Source organism: Oncorhynchus nerka, linkage group LG15 (genome assembly GCF_034236695.1).
Source record: "Oncorhynchus nerka isolate Pitt River linkage group LG15, Oner_Uvic_2.0, whole genome shotgun sequence".
NCBI classification, from domain to species: domain Eukaryota; kingdom Metazoa; phylum Chordata; class Actinopteri; order Salmoniformes; family Salmonidae; genus Oncorhynchus; species Oncorhynchus nerka.
The window spans coordinates 85,685,335-85,709,137 of record NC_088410.1 but is presented as its reverse complement, the minus strand read 5'-3'; the positions used below and the strand labels follow the sequence as shown (position 1 = coordinate 85,709,137).

General features: G+C 41.8%; 4 protein-coding genes across 9 annotated transcripts; 1 reads left to right on the top strand and 3 right to left on the bottom strand.

The window, feature by feature from the left end:
* Positions 1 to 345: 345 nt before the first annotated feature.
* Positions 346 to 7,577, bottom strand: nprl2 (NPR2 like, GATOR1 complex subunit). The gene is made up of 11 exons (XM_029683871.2): positions 7,029 to 7,577; positions 3,997 to 4,088; positions 3,519 to 3,687; positions 3,302 to 3,410; positions 3,080 to 3,216; positions 2,502 to 2,599; positions 1,981 to 2,017; positions 1,786 to 1,879; positions 1,579 to 1,696; positions 1,237 to 1,379; positions 346 to 1,084 (listed from the first exon to the last, which is right to left on the bottom strand). Exons 1-11 carry the CDS (start codon positions 7,101 to 7,103, stop codon positions 1,017 to 1,019), a joined length of 1,140 nt encoding a protein of 379 aa, XP_029539731.1. The 5' UTR covers positions 7,104 to 7,577; the 3' UTR covers positions 346 to 1,016.
* A 267-nt stretch (positions 7,578 to 7,844) lies between these two features.
* On the top strand, positions 7,845 to 10,875 carry LOC115143436 (MTRF1L release factor glutamine methyltransferase-like). Its single transcript, XM_029683873.2, has 12 exons — positions 7,845 to 7,898; positions 8,070 to 8,165; positions 8,325 to 8,498; positions 8,629 to 8,720; positions 8,857 to 8,950; positions 9,203 to 9,340; positions 9,448 to 9,512; positions 9,624 to 9,673; positions 9,794 to 9,899; positions 9,995 to 10,090; positions 10,492 to 10,602; positions 10,718 to 10,875. The coding sequence occupies exons 1-12, from the start codon at positions 7,887 to 7,889 to the stop codon at positions 10,779 to 10,781; spliced, it is 1,098 nt and encodes a 365-aa protein (XP_029539733.1). The 5' UTR covers positions 7,845 to 7,886; the 3' UTR covers positions 10,782 to 10,875.
* Positions 10,876 to 11,389: 514 nt separating this feature from the next.
* LOC115143437 (cytokine-inducible SH2-containing protein-like) lies at positions 11,390 to 17,688 on the bottom strand. 6 transcript variants are annotated; one of them, XM_029683876.2, is made up of 5 exons: positions 17,545 to 17,608; positions 17,425 to 17,449; positions 15,393 to 15,454; positions 12,517 to 12,677; positions 11,390 to 12,326 (listed from the first exon to the last, which is right to left on the bottom strand). In XM_029683876.2, the coding sequence occupies exons 4-5, from the start codon at positions 12,629 to 12,631 to the stop codon at positions 11,830 to 11,832; spliced, it is 612 nt and encodes a 203-aa protein (XP_029539736.1). In that variant the 5' UTR covers positions 12,632 to 12,677; positions 15,393 to 15,454; positions 17,425 to 17,449; positions 17,545 to 17,608; the 3' UTR covers positions 11,390 to 11,829. The 6 variants fall into 6 exon arrangements, with proteins under 6 accessions (XP_029539736.1, XP_029539734.1, XP_029539738.1 ...); XM_029683874.2 differs by lacking the exon at positions 15,393 to 15,454 and having other exon boundaries at positions 17,545 to 17,688; XM_029683878.1 differs by lacking the exons at positions 15,393 to 15,454; positions 17,425 to 17,449 and having other exon boundaries at positions 17,545 to 17,626.
* Positions 17,689 to 17,720: 32 nt separating this feature from the next.
* On the bottom strand, positions 17,721 to 23,586 carry LOC115143438 (twinfilin-2-like). Its single transcript, XM_029683879.2, has 4 exons — positions 23,390 to 23,586; positions 19,234 to 19,329; positions 19,003 to 19,107; positions 17,721 to 18,200 (listed from the first exon to the last, which is right to left on the bottom strand). Exons 2-4 carry the CDS (start codon positions 19,315 to 19,317, stop codon positions 17,982 to 17,984), a joined length of 408 nt encoding a protein of 135 aa, XP_029539739.1. The 5' UTR covers positions 19,318 to 19,329; positions 23,390 to 23,586; the 3' UTR covers positions 17,721 to 17,981.
* Positions 23,587 to 23,803: the final 217 nt, after the last annotated feature.

The window sequence follows — 23,803 nt, the reverse complement described above, 5'->3', positions numbered from 1 at the left end:
AAAGGTGATTCTAACATGTATTGAGATCAGGGGTGTGAATACTTCTGTAAATTAGAGACTGTATTTCTGCATTTAATTTTCAATAAGTTAGCTAACATTTCTAAAAACATGTTTTCACTCACATTATGGGGTTAAGAAGCATCATAACGTGAGTGAAAACATGTTTTTGGAAATGTTAGCAAATGTATTGAAAAAACAGCATGTAGATGGGTGAGAAACAAAACCAATTCAATCCATTTTGAATTCAGGCTGTAATACAATGTGGAATAAGTCGAGGGGTATACATACTTTCTGAAGGCTCTGTAGGTGAAGTGAGCAAGATAAACACAGTCAGACAATGGGTCATTCAAATCAACAACACATCTTTATTATTGCAAGGAGTTGGTATTATCATTTTTTGGTACATTAATAAGCACATTTTACATTTGAGTCATTTAGCTGATGTTCTTATCCAGAGCGACTTACAGGAGCAATTAGGGTTAAGTGCCTTGCTCAAAGGAACATAAACAGATTTTTAACCTAGTCGGCGCAAGAGTTTGAACTAGCGAATGTTCTCTGAACTGGCACAACGCTCTTAACCGCTAGGCTACCTGCCACATTCCTCATTTTTGTGGTCTTTTTAAATTATTCCATTCATTGTTCTGAATGAAACTATCCCACAATGATTGATTCAAAGTCTGGATGGGAAAACCTGAGGATGATAACAGGTGACATTGGTGACATACTAGTAGTATATAAATTCCTACATGTCTCAGCCTTTGAATGCACAGATCATTTCCAGAACATTTCGGATGAAGTCCACAGACAACAACAGTGATAAACTGACTTTTCTAAGGCATCTTTGGCCGAGGTTGATCCACATTGTGTCTCCTGGACAGCAGGCAGTTGTGTGGGTCAGATGAGAGGCGAGCAGGAGGCCTCTGTTTCAGTACAATCGGACCTCGTGTCTGTCTGTCTTTGTTAGAGAGATGGCTTTCTCTATCAAAGTGAGTGTGGTTGCTGATTAAGCCAGGGTATCACTTCCAGCATACAATTATGTTGGGGTCATTCTCCAAGCGCTCATCCAGCTCTTTGTAGCTCATTCCTGCAAATACAGGGAAAGGCGCTGCCATGAGAGATTATAGAGTATAGAACGATTTCTCAAAATACTTATCCAGCCCTCTGTAATTATTAATCTTCCTAAACACGTCATCACTATAAAACCAGTAATGTGTCATCATAAACGCCTTAACCTACCCGTCTTGCAGCAGATTTCGTCGTAACTATGGCAACCAGTGTAAAGGCGTGGTGGGCGGCTCCTCTCGTCTCGTGTCACCTTAACAGGATACTTCTGCAGACGGCGAATGAGAGCCTTCATCAGTCCATACTGGATCAGCCTCCTGTTGAGCATCACATGATATCAACAACACTATTCTCTACACTTCTCCACGTAGATGAGGATTAGCGATCTAGCTAAATCTGGTGCAATGGCATGTTGTACATGGTCCCTGACAAATAAATAAATAAATAAATATGGACATTGAGGTCTATGTCAACCACATAAACATCATGAGTCAACATGGATGCTTAATAACTCACCTCTCATCTACCCTCTGCAGCTGCTGTGAGTAGCGGGAGCAAAGATCACGAACTGTGGTGCCTGGAGTCAGACCACAGTACAGCTGGAACACATCCCTTAAACAGGCTCTCTTCTGTCCTGAAGCACACAGGCAGCAGAACTTATCATACACTCACTGTAACAAATTCTAACTTGTTCTGACTACAACTTTCCAAACTGGCTGTTACCTTTCTTGGTGACATAGTTGAGACACTCCTCCTGAATGGACCTGTCATCTATCAGGCTCTGGACTGTAGGGGTTGTACAGTACACATTGGAGTACTGGAGAGACACAACATACAGTTTGTTAGCAGGACTGTAGACACACTCACACACACACAGCACATTTCAGAAGAAGGTATTGTTACTGAGGGTTTCATTACCTGAAATATTGATACCAAGGTTACAACACCATAATACCTGTGAAAAAGAATGTTCTCTTAGAATCTATTCCATGGTTTCAAAGGGAAATGTTGTTTCATCATAAAGAATGTTCTTTTAGCATCTATTCCATGGTTTCAAAGGGAAATGTTGTTTCATCATAAAGAATGTTCTCTTAGAATCTATTCCATGGTTTCAAAGGGAAATGTTGTTTCATCATAAAGAATGTTCTTTTAGCATCTATTCCATGGTTTCAAAGGGAAATGTTGTTTCATCATAAAGAATGTTCTCTTAGAATCTATTCCATGGTTTCAAAGGGAAATGTTGTTTCATCATAAAGAATGTTCTCTTAGAATCTATTCCATGGTTTCATAGGGAAATGTTGTTTCATCATAAAGAATGTTCTCTTAGAATCTATTCCATGGTTTCAAAGGGAAATGTTTCATCAAAGAATGTTCTCTTAGAATCTATTCCAATGGGTTCATTATCTGTTGCATCATATTATCAGTTTTAAAGCACTCACAGTAAATTCTGTACGGCGATCCGGACTAGATTAAGTTCAACATCCGCTTCTGCAGATATCTTCTGGATATGCCTGAACCCATCAATGTAGGCCAGGATCTACAACAGAATTCAACAAATTTCTAACATCTTTTTCATCAGCGCTTTAATCTGAGACAGGTGCATGATGACATTGCACAGTACTGGTCCAAAATTTGGACACACCTACTAATTCAAGGGTTTTTCTTTATTTGTACTATTTTCTACATTGTAGAATAATAGTGAAGACATCAAAACTATGAAATAGCACATATGGAATCATGTAGTAACCAAAAAAAAAGTGTTAAACAAATCTAAATATATTTTCTATTTGAGATTCTTCAAAGTAGCCACCCTTTGCCTTGATGACAGCTTTAATAGTACAAAAGAAAAACCCTTGAATGAGTAGGTGTCCAAACTTTTGACTGGTACTGTATAGACAAATCATTGTTTCTCTGAAACCCTTGATGGGATGTCAGCCACACTGTATGTACGCTTCTGGTAAGGATGAGGCGTGGGTCTATTTGTGTGAGCCACTGTCGGTGTGGCAGAAAGACCTACCTGTTGAGTGGTGAGATCCCACTGGGATTTGATGAAGTGGTCTTTGCACTGAGTGAAGACAGGCACGTCATACTCCTGCACGATCAGAGGGTCCCTGCGCTGCTCAATCAACTTCAGGTTGATTGTATTGGACTCATCTAAATAAGAGGGAGGAAACAAATGGTGTGTAAGAGAAAGAGAAAAGGCTATCTGACACATTGCTGTGTACAAATGCACACATACCGATGGGTAAGGTACAGGCTCCGGTAGCATTTAGCTCCTCTAACAAGGTGGACATAATAGGTAGCAGTTTCTGTTTGCTCTCCTCGTTCGATATGAACCCACTCTCCAGCTGCAAAATAAAGAGAAATATTAACACTTTGACCCATATATCCCATAAGACATTCAGATCTTGTGATGTTTTGAAAAAGAGCACTAGCCTCCAGGGAGATCCTTTTACCTCCAGCGTTGTGAGGTACCCTGACAGCTTCTTGACAATTGGCTCAAGGGCACAGGTCTTGGTCCTTGCATCGCATACAAGGCCCAGGTTAAAGAGCAGAGCATTACGGCTGTACTTCTTGTGCTCGATGCACACCGGACAACCAATTAACTTCTTCCCCATGGCCGTTCTACATCAATCAAAGACAAGTCCATATTATGGCAAGAACCGCTCAAATAAGCAAAGAGAAATGACAGTCCATCATTACTTTAAGACATGAAGGTCAGTCTATTCGGAAAATGTGCAGTTTCAAAAGCCATCAAGCGCCATGATGAAACTGGTTCTTGTGAGGACCGCCACAGGAAAGGAAAAAATTGCAGCCCAAATAAATTATTCATTTAGTTCAAGTAACAGACACAAGAGGAGAGAAAAATAAGACCTGTTGTTAAATTGGACCATGAATAAGAATATCCTAATGTAAATTCCCAAGTGTACGTACACAGTTATGAGTTTGTTCTGCAGTTCTGGTTTGGTAATGATGTACACCTGTACTGTGTCAAAGAGCTCCCGGGATATGTACTCCTCTGGAACCTGGAGAGGATAGAACACAATAGAAAGATGGGAAAATATAGAACACAGCCCCAACAGATGACACAATCTTTATTGCCCTCTCCCACCTGGACAAAAGGAACACCTACAGTATGTGAGAATGCTGTTCATTGACTACAGCTTAGTGTTCAACACCATTGTGCCCTCGAAGCTCATCACTAAGCTAAGGACTCTGGGACTGAACACCTCCATCTGAAACTGGATCCTGGACTTCCTGACAGCTCACCCCCAGGTGGTGAGGATAGGCAATAACACAGCCATGCTGACCCTCAACACAGGGGCCCCCTCAGAGGTGCATGCTTAGTCCCCTCCTGTACTCCCTGTACACCCACGACTGCGTGGCCACGCACAACTCCAACATCATCACTAAGTTTGCCGACAACATCACTGAGTTTGCCGACAACACGACGGTGGTAGTCCTGATTACCGACACAATGAGACAGCTTATAGGGAGGAGGTCAGAGACCTGTCAGTGTGGTTCCAGGAGAACAACCTCTCTCTTAATGTCAGCAAGACAAAGGAGCTGATCATGGACTACAGGAAACGGACGGGACGAGCACGCTCCCATCCACATCAACAGGGCTGTAGTGGAGCGGGTCGAGAGCTTCAAGTTCCTCGGTGTCCACATCACTAAGGATCTATCATGGTCCAGACACACCAACACAATTGTGAAGAGGGCACGACAACGCCACTTCCCCCTCAGGAGACTGAAATTACTTGGCATGGGCCCTCAAATCCTCAAAAAGTTCTACAGCTGCACCATCGAGAGCATCTTGACGAACTGCATCACCAGTATGGCAACTGCTTGGCATCCGACCGCAAGGCACTACAGAGTAGTGAGTACGGCCCAGTACATTACTGGGGCTGAGCTTCGTGCCATCCAGGACCTCTATGCCAGGCGATGTCAGAGGAAGGCCCAAAAAAGTGTCAGACTCCAGCCTCCCAAGCCACAGACTGTTCTAGCTACTACCGCACAGCAAGCGGTACCAATCCACCAAGTCTGGAACCAACTGGACCCTGAACAGCTTCTATCCCCAAGCCATAAGACTTCTGAACAGCTAATCAAAGGGCTACCCGGACTACTTGCATTTATCTTTTTTGGCACTAACTCTTTAGCAGTGACTATGCACACACTGGACTCTACCCACACACACTTACTGACACCCCCAACACACACACGCAAACTGATGAAACGCACTCACACTTACCACATAAGCTGCTGATAGTCACTTTACCCCTACCTATACAGTGCATTCGAAAAGTATTCAGACCCTTGACTTTTTCCACATTTGTTACGTTAAAGCCTTATTCTAAAATGGATTCAATAAAAAGAAATTACTCATCAATCTACACACAATACCTCATAACGACAAAGCAAAAACAGGTTTTTCTAAACGTTTTCAAATGTATTAAAAATAAAAAAAACAGATACCTTATTTACATAAGTATTGAGACCCTTTGGTATGAGACTCGAAATTGAGCTCAGGTGCATCCTGTTTCCATTGATCATCCTTGAGACGATTATACAACATGATTGGAGTCCACCTGTGGTAAATATCTGAGTAAAACCCAAGCCATGAGGTCGAAGGAATTGTACATAGCACTACGACCATGAGGTTGAAGGAATTGTACATAGCACTACAAGACAGGGTCATGTTGAGGTACAGATCTGGGGAAGGGTACCAAAACATTTCTGCAGCATTGAAGGTTCCCAAGAACACAGTGGCCTCCATTATTCTTAAATGGAAGAAGTTTGGAACCACCAAGACTCTCCCTAATGCTGGCCGTCCGGCCAAACTGAGAAATCATATATATATTTTCTAATCCCTGCCCCCGCAGGAGGCCTTTTGCTTTTGGTAGGCCGTCATTGTAAATATGAATTTGTTCTTAACTGACTTGCCTAGTTAGATTAGAGCAGTAAAAATAAATGTTGTGTCACACCCGTGATATACGGTCTGATATACCACAGCTGTCAGCCAATCAGCATTCAGGGCTGGAACCACCCAGTTAATAATCCATTTTAGAATAAGGCTGTAACGTGTTAAAAGTCAAGTGTTCTGAATACTTTCCGAATGCATTGTATGTACAGTACAGTACATAGGTACCTCAATTACTTTGTGCCTCTGCACATTGACTTAGTACTTGCACTCCCTGTATAGCCATGTTATTTTCTAAACCCTATTTATAGCAGTTGTGGAAAAAGTACCCAATTGTCATACTTGAGTAAAAGTAAAGATAACTTAATAGAAAATGACTCAAGTAAAAGTTATCTGGTAAAATACTACTTGAGTAAAAGTCTAAAAGAATTTGGTTTTATATATACTTAAGTATTAAAATAATTACTAATTCCTTATATTAAGCAAACCAGAGGGCACCGTTTTAGTTTTTTAAACTTATGTATCGATAGCCAGGGGAACCTACAAGACAAGTGAGTCTGCCAGATCAGGGGCAGTAGAGATGACCAGGGTTGTTTTCTTGATACGTGTGTGAATTGGACCATTTTCCTGTCCTGCTAAGCATTCAAAATGTAGAGAGTACTTTTGGGTGTCCGGGAAAATGTCTGGAGTAAAAAGAACACTATTTTGTCAAGGAATGTAGCAAAGTAAAAGTTGTCAAAAATATAAATAGTAAAGTACAGACACCACAAAAAAAACGACTTAAGTAGTACATTAAAGTATTTTTACACCACTGTATATAGCCATGTTATATTTACTCGTTATTCACTGCGTCACTATTTCTATTTTTGATCTTATCTTTAGCTCTGCATTGTTGGAAAAGGACCCGTAAGTAAAGCAGTTCACTGTTAATCTACCCGCCAGGTTGTATACGAAGCATGTGACAAATAAAATGCGATTTGATTAGAAAGTTAGCTTGACACTCGTTGCAAAAACTGTCGAAACATATACTGTACTGTACACCTACCTGGTAAGTAATCTTTGGTCCCAGTGTGGGGTGAAACTCACTAAAAAATATACACTCTATTCGACTCATCCCCATGAAGACGTTGTAAAAAGGACTTTAAACTTCAGGTAGTATAATAAAGAAAGAAAGTAACTCCAACTGCGTCAATCTCTTACTCCGTTCAGACAATGTGAATGCTCAATTGAAGATAAGTCTTTTTGAAGACCTACAGTAGCTGTGTATATAGTGGTTGTAAATCACTCTCTTGTTACTGTAGCTAGCTAGTAGCTATGATGACTCCTAATTCCTGACAGAGCAGGGAAGGGTTGTTGTTGACAGTCTACCCTAGCTAGCTAGTCCAGCTATCTCTAGCTTACTTAAACTCTCTGGCTAATGTGTAAACATACAACTGGATCCTCTTGTATTTCCTTACAATTGACGACCAATCTATTTAAATGTCATGCAAAAAAAATATACCACAGCGTAAATACAATCGAACAAGTGGTATGCTAGCTAGCTATATGGCTAACAACAACCTTGCGCTATCGATGAAACATGGTGGAGTTCCCGAACATAATTTTCCCGCACTGCGCATTACTGATGGGTACGTTCCAGGACACGCCAAACAAGTTGATGGATGTCAGATTTGGGAAATGAAATCTTTATAGTACACGTTAAATAAATGTCGATCAGGTATGAATTAATTTGATGCATGTACTGCAATTTTCTTCTTAAAAATATAATTTAATTTAACTTCATCCTAATTGTATGGATCGACAAAATACAGTTAACTTTTATTTTGGAAGGATTTATGAATTCATCTAATGCACTATTATTCTGAAAAAAGGAAGGATGCCCGGAAGTGAATACCTCTAATGAATGATTGAAATGGTTGGTTATTTTGTATTTAATAGTTAGTACAGTCAACTTACTTAGACCACATTCAGCTGGTTTTACACAATATCCATTAATATAGTCAAACGATTATTTCGGAGTTTCATATTAGCTACATTTTTTTACCTTCTTTATGTCAACTGCTTCACGTGTTTGTCTTCTGTCAAGAGAAAGTGGAATACCATGTGGATACGATTACGAAGACCATTGAAGGAGGTTTATAACTGCTTTAAACCACTTAAAGACGGATTTATTGGACACAAGGTAAATTAAGATGCCTTTCCTATAAAGTGTTGCACGTGGATTGCAAGGAAAGTGCGTTGTTTACAGTATAAACATAACTGGAATTCATTATTGAATGAAGCCTCGTAATATCCTCGTAATATTCTCCCTATTGCTGTCTCGCTCCCTCCCTTCCTCCAGTGGCTGTGCACGTCTCCGTGTGTGGCTGAATGCGTCCCAGCCTTACCTACAGCTAGCAGGCTCACGGTGGAGCAAGCTGTCAAGTTATGGACAGACCATTTCCAGCAAAGAGGTGTCTCAGAGCCACATCTCTCCAGCCAGTACATCATTGCACATTTGCTTGGTGCTAAAACAGTGAGTTTCTGAACCCAAAATATGATCCTTGCAAGTAATTTCCATATTCACCTTTCCACCTTTTATCCTTTTCGGTCTATCATTCTCTCACTGAAGGAATCATCTAACCCTCAACCTCTTCCCCTCGCAGTTAGAGGGCATTGGACAGGACAGGCTGGCTGAATTCCTGACACAAGAACAGACAGAGCAGACATGGGAGCTCTGTTCCAGACGTCTCACCAGGTACATACAAGCTTAGTCTTAACGTGCTAGTCAGTGACGGTGCACTTGACCTGTTCTTCTGTCTCTGAAAGCTAACAATTTCATTGGAAAGTGTAGCCTACATTGCGTCAACATGTGAAATGTGCTGTGTGTTCAGAATGCCAGTGCAGTATGTGATTGAAGAGTGGGACTTCAGAGATCTGACACTGAAGATGAGACCTCCCGTGTTTATCCCCCGGCCTGAAACTGAGGTGCGGGAGAGTACACACACACTTTTTTATTTTATTTATTTATTTTATTTATTTTTTATTTAACCTTTATTTAACTAGGTAAGTCACTTACACATACTATAAAACAAGTTGTTTGAAACACAAGGGACCATAATCTCTTGTGATAAGAGCGCATTTAAATATTTCATTCTGTGACTGTCGTCAGAATTTCCATTGCAGAGACATGAAGCTATGGTTGTCAAGCTATGGTTGCACGTCTGTCTGTCTGTGCAGGAGTTGGTTGGCCTAGTGCTTACAGATCTCCAGATGAAGCAGGGGACTGGATTAAGTGAGGAGACCAGCTTCAGGTGCCTGGAAGTGGGTTGTGGCTCTGGTGCTATCTCCCTCAGTTTACTTAAGAGCCTCCCACAGGTGTGCTCTCCCCCTCTTTTACTTTCTCCCTTTCTTTCATATCATGTTCCTTGATCTCTGAGCCCCTTCACTCAAACAACACTGATATTTGGGTTTCTCTCTCTCAGCTCAGAGCGATTGCTTTAGATAAAAACAAGGATGCTGTGGATCTGACAAGAGAGAACTCACACAGGTAATCATGAAAACACAGGATAACAATTTTACTTTGATTAGCTGATTTTGATTAGCGACATTAATTCATGTTTTGTGAATATGTGCAAACCTGATTGGCTGTATGTTACAGTTTGGGGTTCCAGGACCGACTTGAGGTTCACCATATGGATGTGATGAGAGGTAAGGTCAATAGGAATGATGGGGGAGGGATATTATAACATCGGTAAAGGAAGATAAGCCATACAGATGTTACATTCAGATTTGCCGATTTCAAGGGTGTGATTTTATGTTATGTTCTAGATGCAGACATAATTGTGAGCATGTGCAGTCCAGTCTCCGTTTTGGTCAGCAACCCTCCGTACCTGTTCTCAGAGGATATGATATCACTTGAACCTGAAATCCTCAGGTGAGACGAGCAGTCGCACGCACACACAAATGCACGCACACTTCGAGTTAAAATGGAAGTATATGAACTACAGTGTTCTGTGCTGACATCCTCAGGTTTGAGGACCATGCTGCTCTGGATGGGGGGAAAGATGGCATGCAGGTGATGAGACACATTCTGACTCTGGCTCCAAAGCTCTTATCCAACCATGGGTAAGGCACTGGGTGTATTTTCTGCATCTAGAACATAACATAAAATCACACGCTTGAAATTGGTCAATATGAATGTATCATTGCTATCTATAATTTCCCTCCCCCCGTTGTTCCTAGTGATCTTACCGCTCATCATATCCATATGGTGAAACTCAAGTCAGTTCTGGAGCTACAAACTGTATTGGAAGTGTTTATGCAGGCCACAGTGTTTGTTTTTAAGGGAATATTCACAGTAGGCCAATATTATTTTAATGTACCGTTTTGTGGCGCACACTAAGAAGCTTTCTGTCTAGTCACTCTGTTGTATCTATTGTAAAGCAGGTCTCACTACTTCAATCTCTGTTATTCAATGGTTTGAGAAGTTTCACTTCACTGTGTTTTCATTTCTTTCTGTCTTGCAGTCGTGTATACTTGGAAGTAGACCCACGTCATCCACAGCTCATCCAGAAGTGGGTAGAGGAAAGTGTCGAAGAGTTACACTACTTGCACACGCATCGTGACATCACTGACAGGTCAGGAGTAAATCAGACTGCTATATCTTTGTTAAATAACTACATTTTCAAAACCTTCCATCAAGAAATGTATTCATATTGAACGCCTGATTCATATTCTCTCTGTCGCTTATAGGCCCCGTTTCTGCATCCTTCAAAAAAAAGAGTGCAACACAGATCAGGACCAGGACCAGCATTGAGAGACTGTGTGAGATATGGATCCTGTTTCACTGGCTTCAGACCAGCCTGCTACAGCCTCAACACCCACCATCCATCTGCCACGTACTGTACACACTACTGAGCTCAAATAATGTAGAAATTCACAAACACGTACATATACATATCGTAGATGGGCTTCATTTATACCTGAGGACGTTGTAGGTGCTAATGTGTGTTTGTGTGGCAATAAAGGAGGGTGATCGTGACCGAGCGAGTAGTAGGCTGAAGGTAATTACTGAGAGGCTTTTCTTAGAACCCTCCCTCTCAGAATTTCACCCTCCCAGAAGGCATTCAGTAGTTCTACGAATCAAGGGATTCTCCCTCCCCGCTGACTAGGCTGCTGACTCAGATTCACTCTTACACAAAGGCACATTGAATCCAGCCTATATTGCCTAGTCGATTCTGCTGTGTACACACTTATACACGAGGGGGTTTAATCTCTGTTATAAAGACCGCTTCAGATAACAACTGAGATTGGGCACACTGCCCACGCAACCCATTTTCTCTTCTGTGGATGTAGGCTATAAAGCTCTTTGTGGCATTTGACCCACCAAAAGACAACGGGACATTGAAGACAGGAGCAGTATAACTCATTTAACATTGTTTTAATAAAAAAAGGGATATGTACAGTGTCGGGGGGGGGTAAAAAATGACAATGTTGACTAAATAAAAAATTTAACCATTTACATCTGTGACTGAAAAGCAATTCACTGCTCAGAAACAGAAAGAAAACGTTACCCCTCATAGCACGAGGATACACTACAGTTAGCACCATATGTTTTCCAGTCAATCACCTCTGTGAATTGGGGTGGTACACAGAACCCCACTTCCCTCTGAGAAATCCAAAACCAGGCACCATTTTCTGGAAGGTTCTTTCCCAAACATGGTCTCATGACCAACCGTATGTCTGATGTGGCTCCATTAGTTGCCAGTGCAGTGATGTTGTTTCCAGCTGCCAGGGACCTCTTACTGACAGCGCTCCTCAAGGTTTAGTTGAACTGTTTAGTTTAATTCAGCACCAGAGGACCCTCATACATGGAAGGGGTAGTCCTGCAGGTAGCGCACCAGTGGGCGTGGCAGTGGCAGCTGGTCCGGACAGCCTGTGCTGCGGTTGATGGTGAGGCGTGTGATATGCTGGAGGGAGGGGAAGGCCTGGGGCTTGTGCAGGGCCCGCTTGAGCTTCAGCACTACTGTGCTCTCCTGAACTGTCCTCTGGGCGGGCTGTGCGCTATGAGTCTCCTCCACCTTGCCCTTCTGCACCTTCCTTGTTGGTCCTACATAGTACTGCACCATGCTAGGCACGTCAGGAAAGGACAAAAGGCTGGGTCGGGCTGGCGAGCTGGAGTCTAGCAGAAACCGGGCTCCACTGTACTGGATGCGTATACTGGTGGGGCCACGGGCAGTCCTAACAGACAGGGTCAGCATGTACAGGGGATGGCTGCTGTCTCGAATCAGAAAGGCCCCCTCTGACGCTGCCTGGAGAGCTGCATGGGCCTGACCTGCTGTGATGGCTCCCCAGTACCAGCCTGCAAAGAGTGAGAGGTCAAAGTTTATTAACTTATTCAATGGTTTAGATTTTAGTAATCCTGTAGTAAGCAGTCGACTGGATGAACTGAAACGCAAGTAGTTATTGTTACCAAAAACATTAAAACCATGAAAGGGTTTCAGGGAGCCTGTTGGGAGGAGTTTACAGTTTGGAAATTCGATTTGCATTACCTGAGGTATCAAGGTAGAAGAAGTTTTTGGCGATGGTGCGCAGGTCATTCGTGGGGTCCCACTGTGGAGGGGTGCTGTGAAGGCAGTGAGGTGAGGAGATGCTCCCTGTCCGCATGCCCACAGGGCCCTCTGTGGGGCTGCCAGACAGCAGTGGTCTGGGGCTGTAAACAAGAGACTACAACAATGAGCACAGGACAAGTGTAGGAGACAGTAGGGAACAACCAGGTGAATCATTCATTACATTACGCACTATCCTGTTAAAGGACAAGTCCTAATATTGTCATAGGCAGGGTAGCCTAGTGGTTAGAGCGTTGGACTAGAAACCGGAAGGTTGCAAGTTCAAACCCCCGAGCTGACAAGGTACAAATCTGTCGTTCTGCCCCTGAACAGGCAGTTAACCCACTGTTCCTAGGCTGTCATTGAAAATAAGAATTTGTTCTTAACTGACTTGCCTAGTTAAATAAAGGTAAAATAAAATAATAGGCTAATTAATCAGGGGGCGGACTTGAACCAGAAATCTGCCCTGGCATTGCTAACACACCGGGCAATTTTTCCCCTCCAGGCCCCCCTCACCAGACCATTTTTCCCTCCAGGCCCCCACACCAGACCATTTTTCCCTCCAGGCCCCCTCACCAGACCATTTTTCCCTCCAGGCCCCCTCACCAGACCATTTTTCCCTCCAGGCCCCCACACCAGACCATTTTTCCCTCCAGGCCCCCACACCAGACCATTTTTTTCCAGAGGCCCCCATTATTAGTCAAGTAATTGTCATTTTGCACACACAAAAAAAACAAGTTAGACAGGCCCAATGGGCTGAAAATGGACCAGCCCATCTGGCATTTATCTGAAATGCAAGATGGCCAGTCCACCCTTGGCCTTAATGTTATGTTGGGGGAGGGGGGGGGGTGTTTTGCTGGAACAACGCTCATCATTTAGGAGTGGTGGCTTTACAAGACCTCAAATCTCAACATTAAATCTCTGATGGCTCCCTTCCTTGTAACATCAAGCAGTGTCACTGACTGAGTGTGAATTGATTCAGATGCTCAGATACGGGTTAGACTTGTCACAATTGGAAGTATTATAATATTTGAATTCACAACAGGGTTGCGTTCGATTCCAATTTAATTTGTAATTCCAATAAAATTATTGAAATCACGCATGAAGAGGAAAATCTGTTGAATTCAATTCGAATTTAAACAATCTTCATGTTATGGATTTTTAATTGGATTAGAATTTAAACTGTTTGGACTGTTTGAATTGGAATTGGGGAATTTATTTGGAATTTAATATTATTAGAATTAATGAACCTAGTATCAAATGTATTCCAGGATTTGTTTTAAATTTCAACTTGTATATTTCTATTTACAGTATAGCTAGGCTATCTGCACAGCAGAATTTGTGCAATTGTTAGTGATAATATTTAATTGGGAATTGAGTTCTTGGAATTTAAATATTGGAATTGACAGTAATTGAATTATTTCTGAATTCTAAGAATGACCTGGAATTTTTTTTTAATTAAATGGAATTTATAGGGAGATAAACACGACTTTTGTCTTTGCCATTTGATTTTGAATATCAACTTCAAAGCATGAAATGTCACATCAAACAGGGACAAAAGAATGTGAACTTACCCTTGAACACAAAGAATCATGATGGTGAGTCTTCAATATTCCACAATAGTCTAATTCCACAGCGGTTTTTACGAAAATATAGCTGGTCTATACAAAGGAATGTAATTATTTTATTCTAATTAATGTCTCACGCAAATGTTCAGTGAATAGAGACGCATCCGAAAATGAATAAACTAATTCAAAAGCACTCAAATAAATGTGAAATGTAGAAAAATAGGATACAGAGCAGCAGATGAGTGTTGTCTCTAAAATGGGTTCTTAGCATGTGAGGGAGGGTGTGTGGGTTCGGCTTTTAAAATGAACCAATTCCAAGAATTATACTCTGTGATTCTATTCTGAGAACTGTTCAGTACACCGGAGCTTCTGACGTCATATGCGCACCGCCACCGAGCCTGTCCACATTTTATTATTTGAAATCTGTTACTGTGAATGCCAGTGTAAAAATAAATACAAATTTAGCTCGTACCTGGTGAGTCTAAATTCATCATAGTAATTCCGTCTTTCGGTCTTGCTGCCAGGAATCGGACCTCACCACTACCTTCCCCCTAATCACTTTCCAAGAATCGTCGCGATTATCTCCGCCCACTAGACCTGCAGCAAGCCCTTTACACATTCTGGGAATTGAGTCACTAGAATAATGGGTATGCGGAACGGATAGGGTTTTTCCAAATAATATAGACATTCGTCAGCTGAAAATACGTATAAACAGAGGGTGAAAATAGATTTAATTTCTTACGGGTACGGGATATCCAAGTGCGCGCACTATTTTTTTATATGATAAAATATACATGGGAGCCTACTCTGCTGACACTGACAAACAGATCAATAAAAACGATGTCTAGTCCATATATAATTAGCCTACGAAAAGGGGAGACACAAATACAATATGACCTCAATCTAATCTGGAGGACGAAATTATTGTTGCAAAAAAACTTAAACGACACTGACCCATTGACAAAGTCATTAGGCCTACACTTGTAGCTGAATTGATGCATTCACGGATGTCCACGCGCGCCACGGTCTCGGCCACTCATCTCCGTCTTGTCCGCGGGCGTTTCGGCCACGCATCTATGCCTTGGCAACATGTTAGTGTTCTCCTCAAACCACAACTCAATTTGGAGCGTATACCAACCGATTTCCAGTCAGTTCGCTAATTATTCATGCGGCTGATATGCAGTAATGTCAAATAATGGTATAATAGCCTGTAGTTTTTGGGGCTTGTTGTTTTAATCATGATATACTTACTTTTAACTGGTATGGCGTACAACACTTTATTTGGCCTGGTTCAACCCGCCTTACTTTCACCCCTGCTTATAAACAAATGTCAAAATCAAATCATATGTTATTTGTCACATACACATGGTTAGCAGATGTTAATGCAGAGTGTAGCGAAATGCTTGTGCTTCTAGTTCCGACTATGCAGTAATATCTAACAAGTAATCTAACCTAACAATTTCACAACAACTACCTTATACACAAGTGTAAGGAATGAATAAGAATATGTACATACAAATATATGAATGAATGATGGTCTAACGGCATAGGCAAGATGCAGTAGATGGTATAGAGGACAGTATATACATATGAGATGAGTAATGTAGGGTATGTAAACATTATATAAAGTGGCATTGTTTAAAGTGGGTAGTGATAAATTGATGTAATAAATGTTTCCATTATTAAAGTGGCTAGAGTATGTTGGCAACTCAATGCTGGGGATGACTGTTTAACAGTCTGATGGCCTTGAGATAGAAGCTGTTTTTCAGTCTCTCTGTCCCCGCTTTGATGCACAAAATGTGATGTTAGGTCTGGTGTGGTGGCCTAACATTAATTTGCCACTCAAATGGCTCGATATTTGTGACAGACTTGTTCAGTAGAGTAAGGCAAGTTTTGAAACAAACTGTTGGAAAGGTTATTGAATTCGTCTTCCAGCTGGGCTGACCTGGCTGGAAACACATGGTTGTACAGGCTTTTGTCTCTGACCAGCAGTAATACACCTGTTTCAATTAATCAAGGGCTTGATGTTTGAATCAGGCCCGTAGCAGTACTAAACTGGAACTGTGTGTGGGACCAGTATTAAATGACAATACACGGTTGAAGAAATGTTGTGTAATATGTCAATAGTTATGGATTTTGGGGGTGCCTTTACCTTATGTTAGTCTACACGTGTAAAAAGTTTGAGGTTTTAATTAACCTGCTCTCAAAGGCATGTGGGCTATTAGGCTACTCGCTATTTCAATTAAGGAATTCCTTGCAGATCTTAATTAACAGGCTCTAAGCTCTGTGCTATTTATGCATGGCTGCCAGCGCATATTGACAATCTGTGCTTATGTTAAAACATGGTCATTTGCTTCCTCAACAGGCCAGTCAGGGGTGCAGCCTACAGTAGTCTAGTCAGAAGTGTCCTCCCTGTCCCCTCTGTGTGTCCTTTAATAGCTGCCACAAGAGGCTCTCTTGTAATAACATCATCGGTCCCATGCAGTGTGTGTTTTTTTTTTTTACTTATCATTTCAGTGATAAGAAAAAGACAACATACTGAAAAACATCTACATCTCACTTAGAATTCCTCTCATTATCCTCTGTTTTTACAAACATGTTTGATGCAAAACATTTAGTGACAACAGGCAAGGTATGGATAACTAGGGTTGCAAAATTCCAGTAATATTCCACAAATGCCCTGGTTTTCCAGAAAAACTGGTTGGAAGATTCCTGGAGTCACGAGGGAATAAGCAGGAAATCCAGGAAGCCTCTAACCAGGATTTCCAGGGGGGAAAAAACTGGGAATTTGGGGAAAGTTTAACCTATGGACAACACATCAGATGGACAGGCTTCTTCTGTAGATCTGTGACATTTGCAATAGAGAAATTTGGCTGAGGCATCTGTAAGACCATCCATTGGTCTTTCATGTTTGTCAGTCCATCTGTCTGTCTGTGTGTGAGAGACATATGCCCCTTGGAGGGGGGAACACAACACCCTGCTACATCTCAACTCCCCGTGGAGTGAAAAAAAAAAGTGCGTTAGTAGGTGCGGGGAAAGACAGAGGCAGAGAAAAATACTGTTACAGGGAATTGATTATTCCTTAAAACACGGTAAGGTGGGGGAAAAGGGGCTGGACGGAACCAAAGCAAAGAAAGTAAGTTAAAGAGTCCCCTCTCCTACCTTCCCACTACTTACCTAACCTTTAGCACCAACTGGCTCGCTAACAAAATACCAGGGGTATTACCTAGTGTGCATAGACAGATTAAATTCTACAGGTTATGTGTGCCCGCAGGCCTCTTACCTAAACACTCCCAAGGTGCGCTCCCCTTCTCCCCCGGAACAAATGAAACAGAATAGTTACTAATACTTAGTGAACAATTTCAATAACCAAAAACACTAAGTCCTATTGGCATACACATACCTTGGAAGGAGCGCCTACAAAATAATATCCACAAAACTTTTACAGACTGCCACAACAAATCAACACAGGACATAAAAATAAGCTATTTTTCTGACAAAGGAACACTGACTTTTATCAAGCTGGTGAAGGAGTTGGTAATTGAAGAGCCAGCTGTTTCCCCTGATTAGAGGGAGGGGTCAGAGCTCCAATCAGCGATGGGGCCGACCAATCAGCTGCTTGAGGAATCCAGGATTCCATTTCCTGAAATACACACATACACATACACATACAAACCCACAACAACACAGAAACTGGGCCTCTGTCGGGTCGGAATGAACCAGCTCTATCATTTCTTTCTCTGTTTCTCTTTCTTTCTCTGTGTCCAACTTCTGCAACACACACATATTACACAGCTACCACTGAGATGACTGTGTATGGCTCAGGCAGTGTGCCTTGGGTCAGAATACATGGCTATTATCGCTGAGATTGTGGCCGCCAGAGATATCAATCGTTTGTATTTGGTTGGCTAATGGCATTTCTATATGGCTCACCAGCTGAATGTAGTTGATGTGTTTCTGTGCAAGTTGTTGTAGAACCCGTTTGGCATCCTCCTGCAGTGGGAAAGCAAGGCCCTGCAGTGTTTGGCTCTTACTCTCTACACTGGTCTTTGTTTTCACCTGATGGGGGCAGCATATACACAGACACAATACATTATTACTTAAAGTGATACTACAGGTTTTTGGAAATTAATCTACTTCCCTAGAGTCAGATGACCTCGTGGATACCATTTTAATGCCTCTGTGTCCAGTATGAAGGATGTTAGAGGTAGTTTCATTAGCTAATGTTAGCTAATGCTAACTAGCAATTGTGCTAGCTCTAGTTAGCAACTTCCTTCAAACTGTACTCAGAGACATAAAAATGGTTTCCACGAGTTCATCTGACTCTGGGGAAGTAGATAAAGGGCTTCATTGCCAAAAAAACAAGTATCCCTTTACAAGAAAATGTAGAATAACATTTTTAACTAAATAGTATATATTGTGTTCACACAGGTAAATACACCACACGCAGCTGTGCAATCTGCACAGACACATTTATGGACATGTTCTATGCTCTCACTCTCACACTCTCTCTAGTCTAGACAGTGCCAGTGAATGCTGTTCAAAGAGGAGGCTAGTGTTATTCATTCCCCTCGAATAATGATTACCTTGAATTTAGTTTACAAATATTTTCTACATTTTTAAGTGATACATTAGAATTGTTGGGGTCAAACCAGTGTTACTGTTTCCCAGTTGTCAGTCATGCAGGGTTAATGTAGAATGCATGGTCATTAGTTGAGGTAAATGTGTGACCCTCCTTATTTTAGTTGATGAGGGATTCCACCATTCTGTCCTCAGTATGTGAAAACACACGTACACACATGCAATAATAATTTACCTGTTCGATGCCGTTAATTAACCTAGTCGATGCTTATCGTCTCACCTCGTTGATTTTAATTCTCTGCAACTCCTGTTCAGCAGCTGTGAGTGGGGCAGGGCCGGAGCTGGTGGACATATGTCGCTGATACCCCTCCAGACAGATGTCCTCCTAGTGAGAGCAAATAAGAGGTCAGCCATTTAGGGAAGGCTGAGAACCAACAGGTCTAACCTCATCATTAGTCAGGTAAGAGAATAACCAGAGTATATCAGTTTAAAAAAATGGCTTCTACTGTACCTCCTCTGTGCCAAACATCTCATCCTTCACATGACCACCACCAAACTCCTTCTTCACTGTGTCACGGGTGGCAGCATTCAGCATCTTCTGTCTCACCTGTAGTGAACATGAATGGGTGAATGAGACATGGATCTGAGTGAAATGTGTTTGCTGTGAACATGAGAGTATGTGTGTGTTGCACACAAGGTTATTATAGTTTTGTGATTTAATATTAATTTTTATTTCTATTCATTTGAGATTTAACTTGATATTCTGTTTAGTTTCAGTTTGTTTTCAGACTTGATTTGCTAGTTTTCATTTCATTTCAGTTTGATAAAAACATTTCCATTTTGTTTTTATATTATTTAGTTTTAGTGTTAGGGACAGGAAGTAGCCTATACGTGAGAGCCTATTATGCATTGTAGGCCTATATAGTTATTTGGGGGGCTGTCCCTTCTTGCTACTGGGGGGTAGTAATACATTGGCCAGGACCATAGACTTGAAAATAAATAACACATCTCTATCTGTGTCATGATGGCGTCTTTGAAAGCATGGGCAGCTCCATTGAGGCCATCTCTATCTTGAAATGGTCAATTTTCTTCTTCACAAGTAAAATACATTGTTTGATCCCTCCTGCTGACCCAGCTACACTATCATGACTCCAACCGGGTCATCAGGTCATGCCAACTGGATTATCAGGAGGGATCAGCCAATGAAGGTGGAAGTCGACTAAATCAAAATGGTGAATCCTCAATGGAGCTGCCCATGCTAACACAGGCTTTTGGCAACTAGAGGACGTCATTCAACTCCATGGCCATTACATAGGTTTGGTTAGGTTTAAATTATAAATCAATCCTAATTTGACTTGTATTTAAAGGATAAGCGCCAAGACTGGTGCAAGAAATATGGTGGAAGGAAACTCTCTTGCCCATGTTTACACCAATCAAATGCTTTTTTACCTTTAGTGAAAGTACCTTTATCTGACAGAAAGAGAGAGGAAAAAACAACAAATGAGGTCATGGCACATTTGACATGTTATGTTTATGTAGCAGGCCCCCATCCAACAGGCCCCCATCCACATCGACAGGGCTGTAGCGGAGTGGGCCATGTTCACCCACGACTGTGTGGCTGTGCACGACTCCAACACCATCATTAAGTTTGCCGATGACACGACAGTGGTAGACCTGATCACTGAAGACAATGAGACAGCCTATAGGGAGGAGGAGGTCAGAGACCTGGCAGTGTGGTGCCAGAATAACAACCTCTTCCTCAACGTCAGTAAGACAATGGACCTGATTGGGGACTACAGGAAATGGAGGGCCGAGCACGCCCCCATTCATATCGACAGGGTTGTAGTGGAGCGGGTTGAGAGCTTCAAGTTCCTTGTTGTCCACATCACTAAGGAATTAACATGGTCCACACACACCAAGACAGTAGTGAAGAAGGCACGGCAACGCCTCATTCCCCTCAGGAGGCTGAAAAGATTTGGCCCTCAGATCCTCAAAAAGTTCAAAAGCTGCACCATTGAAAGCATCTTGACTGGCTGTATCAACTGCTTGGCATCCGACCGCAAGGCACTACAGAGGGCAATGCGTACAGGACATCACCTTGGCCGAGCTCCCTGCCATCTAGGACCTCTACCAGGTGATATAGCATTTTTCAAATACTGCAGCCACCTAAGTCATAGAGTGTTCTCTCTGCCACCGCATGGCAAGCGGTACCGATGCACCAAGTCTAGAACCAACAGGACCCTGAACAGCTTCTAACCCCAAGCCATAAGACTGCTAAATAGTTAACCAATAGAGGCCCACAGTGGAGGTGTCATAATACCAATAAAAACTAGCGGTCAAAGAGGGAAATGGTTCCAATCGTTTTTTCCACCATTCATTTTCTTTTTTTTTTAGAACACTTAAAATAAGGGCTGTTTAGACTTACCCTGGCGTGACGTTCTGATAAGCTTGTAAAACTTGCACAAGACAGTTCACATAATTGTCCATTTAAAGACATTTTGTCAAATTATTTATTACTACATTTAGCGAACATTAGATAGTTAATCCAGAGGTTCTTACCTTTGCATCGATTTGGCAGACTCATCTAGATCATCATGACATTTGTAGTTCTTTATGATAGCCACATTAGCAGCTAAGTAGAATTTCAATTTTTGGGGGTAAATATAGGTGAATATATTGCTAAAAGTCACCTTGTGTTAGAGAGATTTACATGGTTATAATAACTTCAAGCCAGGCTAAATCTACACAAAACACAGACCTTATTTTAAGTCATTTTAAAATCGTCTATGGAAAAAATGAATGGTGGAAAAACGATTGGAACCATTTCCATGTTTGACCACTAGGTTTTATGGGTATTATGACTCGTACTGTGCTTGTCTGTTGCTACCCGGACTATCTGCATTGACCCTTATGCACTAACTCTTTTGACTCATCACATACCCTGCTGCTACTTTTGTTATCTATCCTGCTGCCTAGTCACTTTATCCCTACCTATATGTACACATCTACCTCAATTAACTCGTACCCCTGCACATCGACTCTGTACTGGTACCCTGTGTATATAGTCAAGTTATCGTTACTCAATGTGTATTTAGTCCTTGTGTTATTTTTTTTCTCTCTGCATTGTTGGGAAGGGTCCAAAAGTATGAATTTCACTATTAGTCTACACCTGTTGTTTACAAGCATGTGACAAATAAAATGTGATTTGATTTGACATAGATCACTGACTAACCCCTTCAAATAGGGTTCATGAAAACAGCGGCAACAACAGCAAAAACATAAGCAATACAACATTGCTTCACAAATCTATCAGTTCACAGCTAGCCAGCTTGTGTCTGTTTCCGTTCAACCAAACAGGATTTTCTGGTTTATCTTCTGCATTCCAGAGAGGTGGTCATTTGGTTTCTCAATCCTGAGAAACCAGTTGTCCACGGAAAGAGAATGTTGTCTCTATGAACGCTTGGGATGCAGGGGCGTAAACCAGATCCAGTGCCACAGGGCACAGCTTTGGATAAACTGCCATCCTTGCCCGCCAGAACTAGAGAGGTGACTCTGTAAACATGTCACCCTTAACCTTTTCCAGGTATTTCCCCAGCTCACACGGGGCACATTAGCAGCTAAGTCGAATTTCCATTTTTGGGGGTAAATACAGGTGAATATATTGATAAAAGTCACCTTGTGTTAGAGAGATTTACATGATTATAATAACAGGCTAAATCTACACAAAACACAGACCTTATTTTAAGTCATTTTAAAATCTTCTATGGGAAAAATGAATTGTGGAAAAACGATTGGAACCATTTCCATGTTTAACCACTAGGTTTTATGGATATTATGACTCATACTGTGCTTGTCTGTTGCTACCCGGACAGTGACCTCAGACACAATCTTTGATGTGAGGAAGATATTGTTCTGAAGCACTGCGGTCAAGATGCTTGCACGAGTCATGGTGCTTGCATCTTCCTGGGACCCTGCTGCTTCACGGCTGTACTATCTGATTTGCTGATGTACAAAAGACTCTGCTTCCCTCATCAGTGGCTACATCTCTGTTGAGCGAAGTGCTAGAGACACACTTTGGTCCATCAGGCAAGCTGTTGCAGGGGTTGGATAAAAGTTGGCTGCCAGAATAATTTAGTATGCAGTGACTTCAGGAGGACCTGTGCCAACTGTTTTGCAACATAAGTTGAATGCAAGTGTGCCTCAAGGTTGAGAAGACACAGCACCACATCAGACAGCGACTGGCTGTCAGATTGAAGTTGGTCGGTGAGGATTACGAACGGCTCCAACAACTTCAGAAGCTGTTCTAGCTTGGCCCAGTCATGCTTCGTGCTCAACCTAAGATTTCTTCCCTGTTAGCTAGTGATAGCTAGGGATAGTGATGCACAAGCAGGGCTCATTTGAAACATCGACATCCACTGGCAACATTTACCCACTAGATTCAGAAGCTCGAAAACTCCATTAGATTTTTAACCAAAGTTTAGAAGAAACTAAAACTAAACATAATTTATGATGGTTTTTATTTAATTTAGTTTTGCATTCAAAGATAATAGGTTCAGTATAGTCTTCGTTTTTTTATGTTTTTAGTTTACATTCTTTATTTCAGTTTACTAAATTGTTTTTCAATTATTGTACCTTTTTTAGTGTCAGTTTTCATGTACTATAATAACCTTGGTTGCACGGTTACACGTAATGGAGATTGGTCAGGAGACCAGGAGATGAATATCCATTCGTATCCCTGTGCGTTCTGGGAGTTGAGGTGGTATAGTATGTAGCAGGGCTCCTTGTCGTCCAGCAGAGGAAGTAGGAAGTGGTCATAGTCATGGTCCCAGCTCTGTCCCGGCTCTCTGAATGTCCCCAGCACCAGCTACTCTGAAAAACAGAGTACAACTCGTTACACACCTTGACCCATGCTTTAAACATTATTACTCAGCTACACATACACGCAGGTGGGGATGTGTGAAACTTACTCCTTAGCCTGAAGTGTCCCCACTTGTGACACTGAATAGCTAGCTTTTCATGTGGCGCTGACTGGTAAAGATGCTTTGGGAGGGTGGTCACATGTGCTAACAAAGCAGAGGTTT

What these genes read in the sequence shown, in the direction of transcription:
- LOC115143437 (XM_029683874.2), bottom strand. Translation starts at nt 17,617, where the DNA reads ATGTCCTGTGTTGATTTGTTGTGGCAGTCTGTAAAAGTTTTGTGGATA. An exon ending in CGCACCTTGGGAGTGTTTAG is followed by an intron (nt 12,678 to 17,424) that starts GTAAGAGGCCTG and finishes TCTTGTTTACAG; the next exon opens with CCCCAGACCACTGCTGTCTG. An exon ending in CTTCTACCTTGATACCTCAG is followed by an intron (nt 12,327 to 12,516) that starts GTAATGCAAATC and finishes CACTCTTTGCAG; the next exon opens with GCTGGTACTGGGGAGCCATC.
- nprl2 (XM_029683871.2), bottom strand. Translation starts at nt 7,103, where the DNA reads ATGGGGATGAGTCGAATAGAGTGTATATTTTTTAGTGAGTTTCACCCC. An exon ending in GGTACCTCACAACGCTGGAG is followed by an intron (nt 3,411 to 3,518) that starts GTAAAAGGATCT and finishes TTTATTTTGCAG; the next exon opens with CTGGAGAGTGGGTTCATATC. An exon ending in CTGCAGAGGGTAGATGAGAG is followed by an intron (nt 1,380 to 1,578) that starts GTGAGTTATTAA and finishes GATGCTCAACAG; the next exon opens with GAGGCTGATCCAGTATGGAC.
- LOC115143436 (XM_029683873.2), top strand. An exon ending in CTTGAACCTGAAATCCTCAG is followed by an intron (nt 9,900 to 9,994) that starts GTGAGACGAGCA and finishes TGACATCCTCAG; the next exon opens with GTTTGAGGACCATGCTGCTC. An exon ending in AAGCTCTTATCCAACCATGG is followed by an intron (nt 10,091 to 10,491) that starts GTAAGGCACTGG and finishes TCTGTCTTGCAG; the next exon opens with TCGTGTATACTTGGAAGTAG.
- LOC115143438 (XM_029683879.2), bottom strand. Translation starts at nt 19,317, where the DNA reads ATGCTGAATGCTGCCACCCGTGACACAGTGAAGAAGGAGTTTGGTGGT. An exon ending in AGATGTTTGGCACAGAGGAG is followed by an intron (nt 19,108 to 19,233) that starts GTACAGTAGAAG and finishes TGCTCTCACTAG; the next exon opens with GAGGACATCTGTCTGGAGGG. An exon ending in AGAGAATTAAAATCAACGAG is followed by an intron (nt 18,201 to 19,002) that starts GTGAGACGATAA and finishes TGCCCCCATCAG; the next exon opens with GTGAAAACAAAGACCAGTGT.